A 12,040-nucleotide genomic window follows, 5' to 3' on the forward strand; every position below is an offset into this window, starting at 1 on the left:
CCCTCGGCCTGCTGCTCCCCTGCATGTGTGTGTGCTCCCTCTCTCGCTCTGACAGATAAAATCTTAAAAAATAAATAAATAAATGAAAATAAAAATAAATACAGTATAGTACTGTGAATATATTTTCTCTTCCTTATGATTTTTATAACCTTTTCTTTATTCCGGCTTACTTTACTGCAAAGACCGAGTATATCTCACACACAACAGAGAAAACATGTTCCTCAACTACCGGTAAAGGCTTCTGGTCAACAGCAGGTTATGTTCTGAGAGGAGTCAAAAGTCCTATGCGGATCTTCAACTGTGTGGGGCACGGCGCCCCACCCCTACGTTCAAGGCCAACTGTACATTTAAGTGGAAAAATGTCGGAAGGCCCTGAACAGCCCTCACGGAAAGGGTTTAAGGAACTGTGTGATCTTTTAGAGAAGGGAAGCACGTAAAGGAGGACCCAACCTGCGGAGCGCCTGGGGGCCTCAGGTTAAGCCTCTGCCTTCGGCTCAGGTCATGGTCTCAGGGTCCTGGGATCCAGCCCCGCATCGCCTCACATAGGCCTCTCTGCTCAGCGGGGAGCCTGCTTCCCCTCCCCCCGCCGCCTGCTGCTCTGCCTACTTGTGATCTGTGTCGGTCAAATAAATAAATAAAATCTTAAAAAAAAAAAAAAAAGGGAGGACCCAAGCGAAACACAGTGGTCTTGCTGGGATAAGAAGCCAGAGATGGGGAGCAGCTGGGACTGAAGGATAAAACTCTGCAGGAGGTTAGACGTCCGACTCGATTTCAGCTCAGGTCATGATCTCCGGTTCACGGGATCAAGCCCCCTGGCCAGCTCCACGCTTACGGGGGAGTCTGCTTGAGATTCTCTCCCTCTGCCCCTGCCCCCACCCCACTCACATGCATATGCACACACTCTCTCAAATAAATAAATAAATATTTAAAAACAAAAGCAAAAACAAAAACCTCTGCAGAGAAGAAAACCAAGGAAAAATAAGTCAAAAATGTTCTGCTGGAGCCTTCTGAAGACCCGGGCGGACCCGTAAGCTGCGCACGCCCAGGATGAAACCCCAAGAACCCAGCAGGAGAGCGGCCGGGAGGCAGATTCTTCCTCCACGGCTCTGGGGAAAGAGACTGTATAGTTCCGGCCACGAAAAGGCATTAAGGCCTTCAGAAACACCAGAGCGTTCTTCAGTGCTGAAACCTCCGCAGAGCCACCCGCTAGGGGTACAGGCCACAGTCTAGGAGTAAGCAGAAAGCGGAAATGAACTCGACTTAACACAGCATAAAACTAACCCTGGCACATTTAGGCGATCCTCCAAAGTTCTCTGCCTGCCAGAAGATAAAATAACCCTTTTTGGAGGAAGGTACAATACCAAAGCCTCCAGAATTTCCCATCCATAATGTCCAACATGCAATCAACAATTATAAAACATGGGGCGCCTGGGTGGCTCAGTTGGTGAAGCATCTGCCTTTGGCTCAGGTCCTAATCATGGGGTCCTGGGATCAAGCTCCGCATCAGGTTCCCTGCTCAGTGGGGACTGCTTCTCCCTCTCCCACTCCCCCTGCTTGTGTTCCCTCTCTTGCTGTGTCTCTGTCAAATAAATAAAATCTTAAGAAAACAACAACAAAAAAACTTCAGGATCAATCAAAGAGCACCAGAAAGGTTAATTGTGTGATGAATGTAAATGAATACTGACTGACTAAAGTAGTGACAATAACATCTTAGGGATTTAAAACTTACAAAAAAGTAAAATATAGTATCAATAGCACAAAAGACAGGAGTAGATATATGGAGTGAAATTGCTATTAAGTTCTTATATTGTTTTGGATGTGGTAAAAGTAAAAATTTAATAATTTTTTTTAAGTTTTTTATTTATTTCAGGGAAAACGAGAGAGCACACGTGAACGTGCACGAGCAGGGGGAGGGCAGCAGGATAGAGAGAACCCCAAGCCCAAGCGGCCTCTGGACTGAGTGGGGAGCCTGCAGCAGGGCCCCATCCCACACCTCTGAGATCATGACCCGAGCCAAAACCGAGAGTCAAGACACTCAACCGAATGAGCCAGCAGAGCTGACTGGCCCAGCTGGTAGAGAATGGGACGCTTGATGTCAGGGCTGTGAGTTCAAACCCCACATTGGGTACAGAGAATACCAAAAATAAAGTCTTTAAGAGGCACCGCGCAGGCTCAGTCAGAAGGGCATGCGACTCTTGATCTGGGGTTGTGAATGTGAGCCCCACGTGGGGTGCAGAGATCACCTAACTAAGCAAAACCTGGGGCGCCTGGCTGGCTCAAGAGCTCAGGCAGCCACCTCCTGACACCTACGAGCTCAGGCCACCATCTCATCAGGGCCGTGAGGTTGGGCCCCACATGGGGTTCTGTGCTGGGCACGGGTCTGCTTAAGATTTTCTCCGCCCCTGCCTGCCACATGCGTGCATCCTCTCTCAAGTAAATAAATAAATTTTTACTTAAATAAGTAAGACTTTAAGAAATAAAATAAGTAGAACCGAAAGGAAATATAGACAGATCCACAGTTAAAGTTGGAGACTTCATGATTTCTTTCCCAGAAAGTGACAAACAGACCCCCCCCCATGCATACCAGCAAAAAGGGAAGAAGCAGACAATGCTATCAACCAGCGCAATCGGCTTTTATAGAACAGCCGCCTCCAAACAACAGAGTGCATGTTCTCTTCGAATACAAATGGAAGAACTACCATAAAGATTATATTCAACATCTGAATAAAGACCTACCGGGAGGGGGGGGTGGTGGATGATATTCTGGGCTCCAAAATAAACATCAATAAGTAGAAAATGAATGAAATTATACAAAGTACAATCTGGAGACAATGGAATTAAATCAGAAACCAGTAAGAGAAAGAGAACGAGGATTCTCCAAACTACACACAAACAAGCCGTGTGACAAAGGAAATGTCCCAAAGGGCTACACACCAGAGCCAACTGAAGTCGTGAAACACAACATAGCACGTGTGTGGGGCACAGCTAACACGAGTGCTTAAAGGAAAATGGATGCCTCAAATACTATTAATAAAATATGTAGTAAGTAGGGAGCGCTTGGGGGGCTCAGTCAGTTAAGCACCAGACTTCGGCTCAGGTCATGATCCCAGGGACCTAGGATGGAGCCCCACTGAGCATGGAACCCACTTAGATTCTCTCTCCTCTGACTCTCCCTTAACTCACGTGGGCCCGCGCACTCAAATTCTCTTTCTCTCTCTCAAATAAATAAATAAAATTGTAAAAAAAAAAAAAAAAAAAAAAAGACACCAAAGGAATATTATGAAAACCTTTATGCCAAGGTTTTCACAAGTTGGATGAAACAAATACTTTGCAAGACACCAGCTGTCAAAGCTCACTCAGAACAAGCAGATAATTGGCACAGCCCTGCATCTGCTAAAGAAACGGAGTCCAGAGGCGCCTGGGGGGCTCAGTCGGTTTAGCATCTGCCTTTGGCTCAGGTCATGATCCTGGGGTCCTGGGATCCTGGAATCCTGGGCTCCCTGCTCAGCAGGGAGTCTGCTTCTGCCCCTCCCCCCATTCCTTCTTTCTCTCTCTCTCTCTCTTACTCACTCTCTTTCTCTCAAATAAATAAATAAAACCTGGAAGAACAGAAGGAAGGAAGGAGAGGAGGAGAAAGGAACCAACAGAGTTCCTAATTAAAAACGTCTACAAAGGGGCACCTGGGTGGCTCAGTGGGTTAAGCCACTGCCTTCGGCTCAGGTCATGATCTCGGGGTCCTGGGATCGAGCCCCGCATCGGGCTCTCTGCTCAGCAGGGAGCCTGCTCCCCTCTCCCTCTCTCTGCCTGCCTCTCTGCCTACTTGTGATCTCTCTCTGTCAAATAAATAAATAAAATCTTTAAAAAAAAATAAAAATTAAAACGTCTACAAAGGGGCACCTGGGTGGCTCAGTGGGTTAAGCCTCAGCCTTCAGCTCAGGTCATGATCTCAGGGTCCTGGGATCGAGTCCTGCATCGGGCTCTCTGCTCGGCTCTCTGCTTGCCTCTCTGCCTACTTGTGATCTCTCTGTCAAAATAAGTGAAATCTTTAAAAAAAAAAAAAAAGTCTACAAAGAAAACTCCAGGCCCAGAGGGCTTCACTGGTGCATTCAACAACACATTTAAGGAAGAAATACCACCAATTCACACACGCTCTTCCAAAAATAAAACCATGAAAAACACAAAAACAGAAAGAAGAGGGAACACTTACCAACTCACTTTACGGGGTCAGCATGACGCCAAGACCACACCATCCAAAGACAACACAAGAACACTACTGGCCACAGGTACATGAATCCTTAAAATATTAGCCAGTCCAATCCAGCAATATATAAAAAGGGTAATACATCACGATCAAAAGGTGTGGTTTACCCCAGAAGTGCAAAATGGCTTTGAAATTTGAAAATCAATCAATAGAATTCACCACATCAACAGACCAAAAGCAGAAACAAAAGAAAATCTCAACAGACGCAAGACAAGCTTTTCACCAAATCTACATCAATTCAGCACAACTCCCAGCACGCAGCAACGGCAGAGAACGGCCTCCGGCTCCCGTGGACGACTGAGCGCTCTCCCGGGGGCCAAGCGCAGGGGGAGACGCCTGCTCGCGCCACTCCTCTCGGCCGCACTGAGGGTCCTCTCCAGCGCCCAGCAAAGCAGGACGGACAGAGGAAGAGGAAGAAGAGGGAGACAAAGAGGGAAGAGGAAGAAAGAGAAAGGAAGAAAGGAAAGACGTACAAGCTAGAGAGGAAGGCAAAGCATACTCCTGTTCGCAGATCACGTGACCACCTCTGTAAGGAACCAGAGATCTACAAATGGTCAACAAACACGTGAAAACAGGCTCTACGTGACTCGTCCTTAGGAAAAGGCAAGTTCAAACCACAAGGAAATACACCTACTGAAATGGATAAAACGCAAACGTGCGACAGCTGCCGCCCAGGCGGGGACAGGCCGAGAGTCTAACGCGGCTGCCGAGAGCGTCAGACGGTGCAGCCGCAGCGGAAAACAGGTCACAGCCTCCCATCGAGTTACACGTGCGTACGCCATAAGCCCGAAATGGCCCTCCTGGTGATCCACCCAGGAAAAATGAAAACTTATGTCTGTCAAAGACCTAGTATGTCAATGTTTACAGCATCTTCAGGCAAAACCTGGAAACAACCCAAATGTCCATCGGCTGCTAACAAGTAATTGGCGGCAGGTGTGCGGGGAGCGGCGCTAGGCGGCGACGGAAAGGACACCAATGAGTCTCCAAAGCGCTGCCCCAGGCGACGGCGGCAGACGTTGCGGCTCCCAACCATACGCGAGCACCAGCAAGGCAGCGGAGAACACGGCAAGGACAGAACGAGGGGCAGATGAGACCAGGCTGAGAAGGCAGGTCGGCAACGGGCAGTAAGAGAGTTTTCGGGGCGAGAGAAATGGCCCATGTGCTGACGGTGGTGGCAGTTACAGAACCATATTCATGTTTCAAAGCTCCCTGGATACACTTTGTTGAATGCAAATCATATCTCAGTAAATCTGACAGCAAGAATCAACAGAAATCTCCACATCACTAACAGAATAAAGAAGAAAAACTGCAGACCACCTTAATAGAGATAGAAAAGCACTGGTACAATTCAGTATGTGATAAAAGTCTCCAGGGGTGCCTGGGTGGCTCAGTCCTTAAGCGTCTGCCTTCAGCTCAGGTCCTAATCCCAGGGTCTTGGGATCAAGTCCTGCATCAGGTTCTCTGCTCAGCTGGGAGCCTGCTTCTCCCTCTGCCTGCGGCTCTGCCTACTTGTGCTCACTCTCTGTCTGTCAAATAAATAAATCTTTAAAAAAAAAAAAAAAGTCCACCAAAATGAAGAAAAGAACTCCCTTAATCTGACACAACCTATCTCTAAAACTACAGGGCTCCTGGGTGGCTCAGTAAGGCGTCTGCCTTCAGCTCAGGTCATGATCCCAGGATCCAGGGATCGAGTCCCTGCATCAGGCTCCCTGCCTACTCACGCTGTCAAATAAATAATTAAAAATCTTTTAAAAAAATATATATCTACAAAAAGTCCACAACTCTCTCATGCATAAACGTAGAATACAGTAGTGCCTGGCTGGCTCAGTTAAGCATATGACTCTTGATTTTAGCTCAGGTTGTGATCTCAGGGTCATGAAATTGAGCCCCATGTCAAGCTCCACACTCACAGGAAGTCTGCTTAAGATTCTCTCTCATCCCTCCTCCTCCTCGCCACTTCTAAAAACAAAAACCCCCAGACAAATATGGAGTGCCTTCCCCCAAGTTCAGATGAAATGTGCATGATCAACACTAGTATTTGCAGTAAGACAAAGAAATCATGGAGCAGCTGGCTGGCTCAGTCAGTTAAGCACCTGCCTTCAACTCAAGTCATGGTCCCAGGGTCCTAGTCTCCAGCTCCGCATCAGGCTCCCTGCTCATCAGGGAGCCTCTGACTCTGACCCGCTGCTCGTGCTCTCTCTCTAATCAATAAAATCTATTTTTTAAAAAATGAGGGGCTCCTGGGTGGCTCAGTCAGTTAAGCATCTACCTTCAGCTCAGGTCATGATCCTGGGGTCCCGGGATGGTACCCCGCATCGGTCTCCCTGCTCAGCGGGGAGTCTGCTTCTCCCACTACTCCCCCTCCCTGCTCATGACTGCTCTCTCCCAAGCTTTCTCTCTAATAAATAAATGATATCTTTAAAAAAGAAAAAGTTGAATAGACATAGAAAACCTAGACTACTCACACAACAGAATACTAGACAGCAGTGAAAACCAAGAATCTACAGATATACGCAACGGTGTGGGCCGATTTCAGAGACATAAGAGGACGAGTGGAAAAACGCATGTATGTCACAGGACATACAAACGTAGGACTCCACTCATATGAAGTACAAAGCAGTGAACCAAACTGGGCTGCCAGAAGTCGGAGTAACGGCCCCACGGGGGAGGTGCCAGTAACAACCGAAACGGATGACTTAGGGCACAGGTAATGCTCTGTTTCTTGATCTAGTTCCTGGCTGCACGGGTGTATGTGGTCTCCGAAAATTCAGGGAACTAGGGTATCTTAGGATACATGCAGTGTTCTGCATATCATACTTCATATCATGCTTCAATAAAGAAGGTTTTTTTTTTAATTACGAAAGAAGAGAAGAAGAAAAAAGCCTACCCATCGGAATGAAGAGTCCACCGTCCTCTGTCTCATCCTCGGCTTGCGGAGCCAGAGTCCCGAGGGGCTTTTCCTGAGGACAGCCACAGACACCTGGCTGAGGGGACTTCCCAGGCTGGGCTCCTGGCTTTGCAGAGTGGCTGCCTAAGGGCGGCGAAGGCATCGCCCCTCCAGAATGCACCTGAGGTTTTCCTGGAAGAATCACAAGTATTGCTCCACACTTTGCCCATGATCAATCACACCAGATACCACGTTGTAGAAATCAGCATTTTGCTATAAAGTCCTTTATCGCTGGGTAACTCCATTAACGATGCATACAGCATAAAGGCATTCTCCTCTCTCGTACATGGTCGTAAGGAATCAAAGCTCGGCTCCAAGGCACTCCCCTATAATGTCAGGTATTGAACGACGTAATGGCTACAGTCTACTACTTTTTTTTCCCCTCTTAATTTTTAAGTAGGCTCCACGCCCAGCATGGGGCTTGAACTCATGACCCTGAGATTAGGAGCCACACATGCTACCAACTGAGCCAGCCATGCGCCCCAAGGTCTTTCTACTGCTAATATGCTTTGAGTTATGCACTTTTTGCCTATGCAGAAATCAGAACCATCATCGTTGGGGGGAGGGGCTGTTACACTCCTGTTGACAAAGGGGCATTTTATACAGACAACCATTAACACCACGTTCCGCCCACCGTAAGTGATACCCATTATAAATGTCCTGAACTTTCTGACTCGGTAAATTCTACAGAGCATTAGAGTACAAGCCACCGTAGAACTAGCAACATATGGTTCTACAGTCCATTAGACACCTCTCCCCTCTTCATCTCAACTCTTAATAGTGCTATCTTTCTTCTGGGCAAGATGGGGCATTTAAAAAGCAAGGGAACATTCATTCTGTAGCAAAAGTCAACATGAGAACCGAGCTTCACGGGGAGGAATACACAGGCAGAACAGGTGTGCTGAACAGTGACTGCTGGCTCCTGAGACAAGGACCTGGGGAGGGGGGTGGTGAGAGCAGAGGGAAAGGGCGCGCAAATATTCACGGTGCACTGTTGGTATCTATGAATTGTTTCCATGTCTGTGTATTACACAGTCAAAACATGTTCAAAACAGAGATCAAGTTATTTATCTCTAATGCTCTATGCAGAGCAGCCCTCGTGCTGTCACCTGTTGCCTCATCGACACTGGGACTTTGAACTGGTGTTAAACATGGTTGTTGGTTTCTTTCGTTTTGTAAACATGGTTTTAAATTGGACCATCCCTGGGAGGCCTGGGTGGCTCAGTTAGTTAAGGGTCTCCCTTCCGCTCAGGTCATGACCCCAGGGTCCTGGGATCGAGCCCCTCATCAGGTGCCTTGCTTGCCAGGGAGCCTGCTTCTCCCTCTGCCTGCTTCTCCCCCTGCTTGTGCTCTCTCTTTCTGTCAAATGAATAAATAGAATCTTTTAAAACTAAATAAGTAAATAAACAGGACCATCCTCCCCCAACAAAGAAAAAAAGGTTTAACCCTAAAGAAGCCACGAATCAATCCTGATTTGCACGCACGCTCAACCTCCAGCTTCACTTCCGGAGCCCACGGGCACCCTGCAACTTCAAAACGTCCCACGGCTTTGCCTTTCACGGGGACCAGACAAGGAGTCAGATCCCAAACCCACCAAATCCAAAGTTGCTCTCAGCCAAATTTCTCAGAAAAGAGAACTTCAATGAACAGCACAGTGCTTTCCTTTCATCAACAATCTCGAACAAGCTGCACAATTAATGATGTCAACATCTTCAAAAACAAACCAACATAAGAAACTTTTTAAATAAACATGCCAGAAGTTCACTTTGGTAGTTTCCATCGATACGTCTACTACCTAAAACGTGCTTGGAAAAACTGTAACACTGTCCCTACAGTTTACCAGCCGTAGAGAAAAGGTTACTTTTCTTTTCAAGTTTTATTGATTTTAGTACTCTCTTCACCAACACGGGGCTCAAACTCACCACCCTGAGATCAAGAGTCACATGCTCTTCCAACTGAGCCAGCCAGGCACCCCCAAAACGTTCCTTTTCAATGACCACATCCCGTGGCTTCTCAATTAACTGCTGTCTCAGAGAACCCCACAGGAACCCCACTCTTCCTTTCCTCTCTCTGTGTGCTAAATGCTCAGAGCCCCTAGAACAGGAAGCTGAGAAGGGTAAGACAGAGCAGGGGAAGGGAAACTCCACAGAGCACATCTGTAACTTGTTTACTGCTGGCCTAACAACTGTGTGGACTGACATGAAAACAATTAGCTGAGAACTGTACAAGTCAACTAATTACAAGCTGAAATCTGCCTGAGTTAATCATTTTAGAAGGCAAAAAAAAGTTAAGTAGAAATTAGGTTATGTAAACGATGAAAAAAACCACACACAATTAAAATTCCGAAAAAAAAATAGAGGGGTAAGGGCTAAAATTCTGTTAGAATACACACCAACACAGGCAAGGCTTAATCACTAGCACCTGCAGCTTGGAAACATGATTTCACAGTGTTCACACTGTAACAACATGCTGACACAGTGGCCCCCTGTTGGTTCCCCGGGACACAAGTTCCAAAAGCCCCAGTGATACCTGAAACGTCCCACAGTACTGAACCCTATCCACTGAACCCTACACACACCGTGTTTTCTCCTGTATGTACCCGCGATGATTTAATTCATAAATCTGGCAGTGAGATGAACAATCACTAGTAACAGAACAATTATAACAATGTACTCTAACAAAAGTTATACAAATGTGCTGTCTCTCAAAATACCTTACTACCCTGTACTCACTCTTCTTCTTGTGATGATGTGAGTCGATGCGATGCCTACCTGAGGGGATGAAGGGAGGGGAGGGCCCAAGACGTGATGATGCAGCATCAGGCAGCCACTGACCTTACAAGGAGGTGAAGTCGGGAGCGTCATCAGCTTCCAGACCAGACCGTGGCTGACTGGGGATAACGGAAACCACGGACAAGGGGGAGCGGCTACACTTCAAAATAACCCAGACTTTTTTGGTTTTGTTTTTTTTCTACATAACTATAATATTACATGTTACTTAAAGCAAAACAACAAAACAAATACACACTATTTTTTTTTTTTTTAAGATTTTACTTTTAAGTAATCTCTACACCCAACATGGGACTCAAACTTACAACCGGGAGATCAAGAGTCGCACGCTCCAATGACCGACCCAGCCAGGCGCCCCAACACTAAATTTTAATGGTAATTACTGCACAGAGAAAGATTGTAAAGAAAATAAAAATAAGACTTTTCTTTTCTTTTTTCAACTTTTCATTATTCAAAATGCATATATATGAATTCCCAATCTTCTTTCTTCCTTCCTGTTTTGTATGTTATATTTCTATTCCACAAAAAAAGAAAAAAAAAGGTACTGGGGAAAGAAAAGGATTCTGATAGACACTCCTAAGGTCCTTCTTTCACTGGTATTACAGCTCATTAAAGTGCATGATGGTAGAATCCACTCCCAAGGACGCGGAGCTTAAGGAAGCAGAGCGGCGTGACAGATAACCCTCAGCCGCTCCGGCCTCGAGGTCAGCTACACGCGGGCCGCGGCAAACTACACTTTCTTCACCTGCACTTGGACATGTGTGAACAAACCACTGAAAACATCTCTAGATTCCACTCTTCAGCAGCTGAGTGACTTTGAACCCTAGTGCATGACGCATTCCTTCCCTACTGGCACCAGAATCCTGCGTCCTCTCCAGGTTCGCCCACTTCCCCTCCCAGACACAGCCCAGCGTGAAGACGACATTTCGGGGACTCACGGCCTCCCTGGCTGCCTCCACTCTCCTGCTGAATGTCAGCCAGTGCGTGCCACCTTCCCTCCTGAACTCCATCGTCTGGTCCCAGGAGCTCTCCTGCGCCCCCTCTCAACCACGCCCAACCTGCGAGTGCAGCCCTGTCCGGCCCCATTCTCTCCTTCGTCACTAACTTTCACAGGATGTGCCTCGTTCTCAGAGCTCTCCTCCCTCCTGACTTCTCCTATCCTCTCTCCAGTTCCCCCTCCTGTCATCTTTCTCAGCCTAAGGTGGTCCACTTCCTCCACGTTCCTCTCCATGAAGAAGCACAACATACATGCTGATCGTTTCTCCTCCCACGTCTTGCTCACTCCAGTCTCAGAGTTCCGTCTTACCTTGGTGGCCCCAAAGCACACCTCACACTCCGCACACCTAACGCCCAACCCATTTCCAGCCCCCCGGACGCCTGTGCCGCCATCCCGAGGACGGATGACTTAAATGGTATGAGCCTCCCCTCCCTGCGTAGAGAGACTTCTTCCCTCCTCGCTGCCAACATCGCAGCGCATGCTTTCGGAAGGTCTCGAGGGAGAAGGCAAGGCTCTGGGTCGTCCGCTCACCTCCAGCTACTCCACATGGATTACGTGTTTATGTCCTGTCTTCTCAACTAGACCACCAGCTTTCTGAGGTGAGAACTACGCCTTCTACTTCTTTCATTTATGAACTGGCTATTGCCTACAGGAAAAGTTCAAGTGCTTGAGCAGGAAAAACAAAGCCCTTCATGATCTAAACATAATCAACCGCTCTGAAGTCATCTCTCACTTCTTCCAACCCACCGCGTCGCCATCCCCCTGGACCCTGAACTCTGCACGTCCTGCTCTCGGCCTACGATACCCTGTGCCACCAACTGTCAAACCACAACTGACCCCTCAAGTCCTAAGGGTTATGTCATCTTTGTAGAGCCCCATCCAATGTCCCAATCCAATGTTTACACCGCTGCGTGGATGCCCACCAGTCACAAAAGGCCATACATGGTTCACCTCTCCAGGCCGCGGAGGGTAAGAGAAAGAAAAGGATATGGAAGAGGATCTCAGGAACGGGAGAGAGAAGAAAGTCTCCATCTGTTCATAAAGCT

At 47.5% G+C, this 12,040-nt stretch overlaps 1 protein-coding gene across 9 annotated transcripts in view; it reads right to left on the minus strand.

Annotated features, from left to right (window-relative positions):
- Nucleotides 1-12,040, minus strand: part of GON4L (gon-4 like) — a 65,166-nt gene that overhangs the window by 50,067 nt on the left and 3,059 nt on the right. For 8 of the 9 annotated variants that reach the window (XR_013968050.1, XR_013968051.1, XR_013968052.1 and 5 more), the window contains exon 3: nt 7,149-7,340. The exons of the other annotated variant lie outside the window; for it this stretch is intronic. Coding sequence is in view for 5 of the 8 variants with exons in the window: in XM_080824904.1 (XP_080681030.1) it covers nt 7,149-7,340 (192 nt within the window). In the remaining 3 variants the exon portion in view is untranslated. The remainder of the gene's footprint in view (nt 1-7,148; nt 7,341-12,040) is intronic. 9 annotated transcript variants of the gene reach the window in all.

This window comes from Martes martes, assembly GCF_963455335.1.
Source record: "Martes martes genome assembly, chromosome: 15".
Classification (NCBI taxonomy): domain Eukaryota; kingdom Metazoa; phylum Chordata; class Mammalia; order Carnivora; family Mustelidae; genus Martes; species Martes martes.